The sequence below is a fragment of the Eimeria mitis genome, genomic scaffold, assembly GCF_000499745.2.
Source record: "Eimeria mitis Houghton genomic scaffold, Emh_scaff4177, whole genome shotgun sequence".
In the NCBI taxonomy this organism is placed as follows: domain Eukaryota; phylum Apicomplexa; class Conoidasida; order Eucoccidiorida; family Eimeriidae; genus Eimeria; species Eimeria mitis.
In genome coordinates, this window is record NW_013572503.1 from 1 (window position 1) to 1145 (window position 1145).

At 51.3% G+C, this 1145-nt stretch overlaps 1 protein-coding gene across 1 annotated transcript in view; it reads left to right on the plus strand.

The window, feature by feature from the left end:
• Positions 1–530: 530 nt before the first annotated feature.
• The window catches only part of EMH_0073120 (transcription factor IIIb subunit, putative), a gene marked incomplete at both ends in the record, with an annotated part of 1683 nt that continues 1068 nt past the window's right edge, over positions 531–1145 (plus strand). The window contains 2 exons of the mRNA XM_013499287.1: positions 531–651; positions 885–1081. Of these exons, the coding sequence (XP_013354741.1) occupies positions 531–651; positions 885–1081 (318 nt within the window). The remainder of the gene's footprint in view (positions 652–884; positions 1082–1145) is intronic.

The following is a 1145-nucleotide window of genomic DNA, read 5'->3' on the forward strand; positions in this document are numbered from 1 at the left end:
TGTCCTACATTATCTAAGCGTTTGTATGAGTTTAAGAGAACAGCTGTGGCTCAGCTGCCTGCTGCTGCTCTGAAGGAGACAGACTTGCTGCAGCTGCCTGCTTTGTCTCTCCCCCCCTGTCGTCTTACAAAGAAAAGACAGCAGCAGCAGCAGCAGGGACAGCAGCAGCAGCAGGGACAGCAGCAGCAGCACGGACAGCAGCAGCAGGGACAGCAGCAGCAGCAACAGATACAGGATGGTAAGGATTTAGATATATTCAGAATAAGGACAGGATGCTGCTGCTGCTGCTGCTGCTGCTGTTGCTGTAAACGCAGATGCTGCTGTTGCTGCTGCTGCTGCAGCAACAGCTGCTGCTGCTGCTGTAGCTGCTGCTGCTGCAGCAACAGCTGCTGCTGCTGCTGTAGCTGCTGCTGTTGCTGTAGCTGCTGCTGCTGCTGCTGTAGCTGCTGCTGTTGCTGTAGCTGCTGCTGCTGCTGCTGCTCTGATTGTCTTTTTTTTTGCTGCAGGGAAGGAGACACTGCCTCTCGGGGATGGAGAGCCAGGTTTGCTGCCACTGTACACAGCAGCAGCAGCAGCAGCAGCAGCAGCAACAGCAGCAGCAGCAGCAGCAGCAACCACAACAGCAGCAACAGCAACAACAGCAACAGCAAAGTGTTTATATCTCTCCTCTTGTGACTCCTCCGTTTGTTGTGTTGCTGCTTGCTGCTGTCTCCTGCTGCTGCCTATCCCCCGTCTCCTTCTGTCTCTCGCTGCTGCTGCTGTCTCCTTTTGTATTTTGTCTGCTTTTTTCTTTTGTCTCCTTTTTTCTTTTGTCTCCTTTTGTTGCTGTCTCTCTTACTGGCTTTGTTTGCTGCTGCTTGTGGGGCGTCTTCTGTATGCTGCAGCAGCAACAGCAGCAGCAGCAGCAACAGCAGCAGCAGCAGCAGCAGCAGCAGGAGAAGGCAGCGAAGCAGAGTGTCTTGCTGCTGCGGGGGGCAGCGAGGAGACAAAAGAAACAGCAGCAGAAAAAGGAGACAAAAAAAAGGAGACAGAAAGGAGACAGCTGCAGCTCGCCGGTGGTAGTGATGCTCTCTGTAACGAAGTCAGTTGTCTCCTCTTTTTTTTTTTTTTTTTTTTTTTTTTTTTTTTTTTTTTTTTTTTTTTTT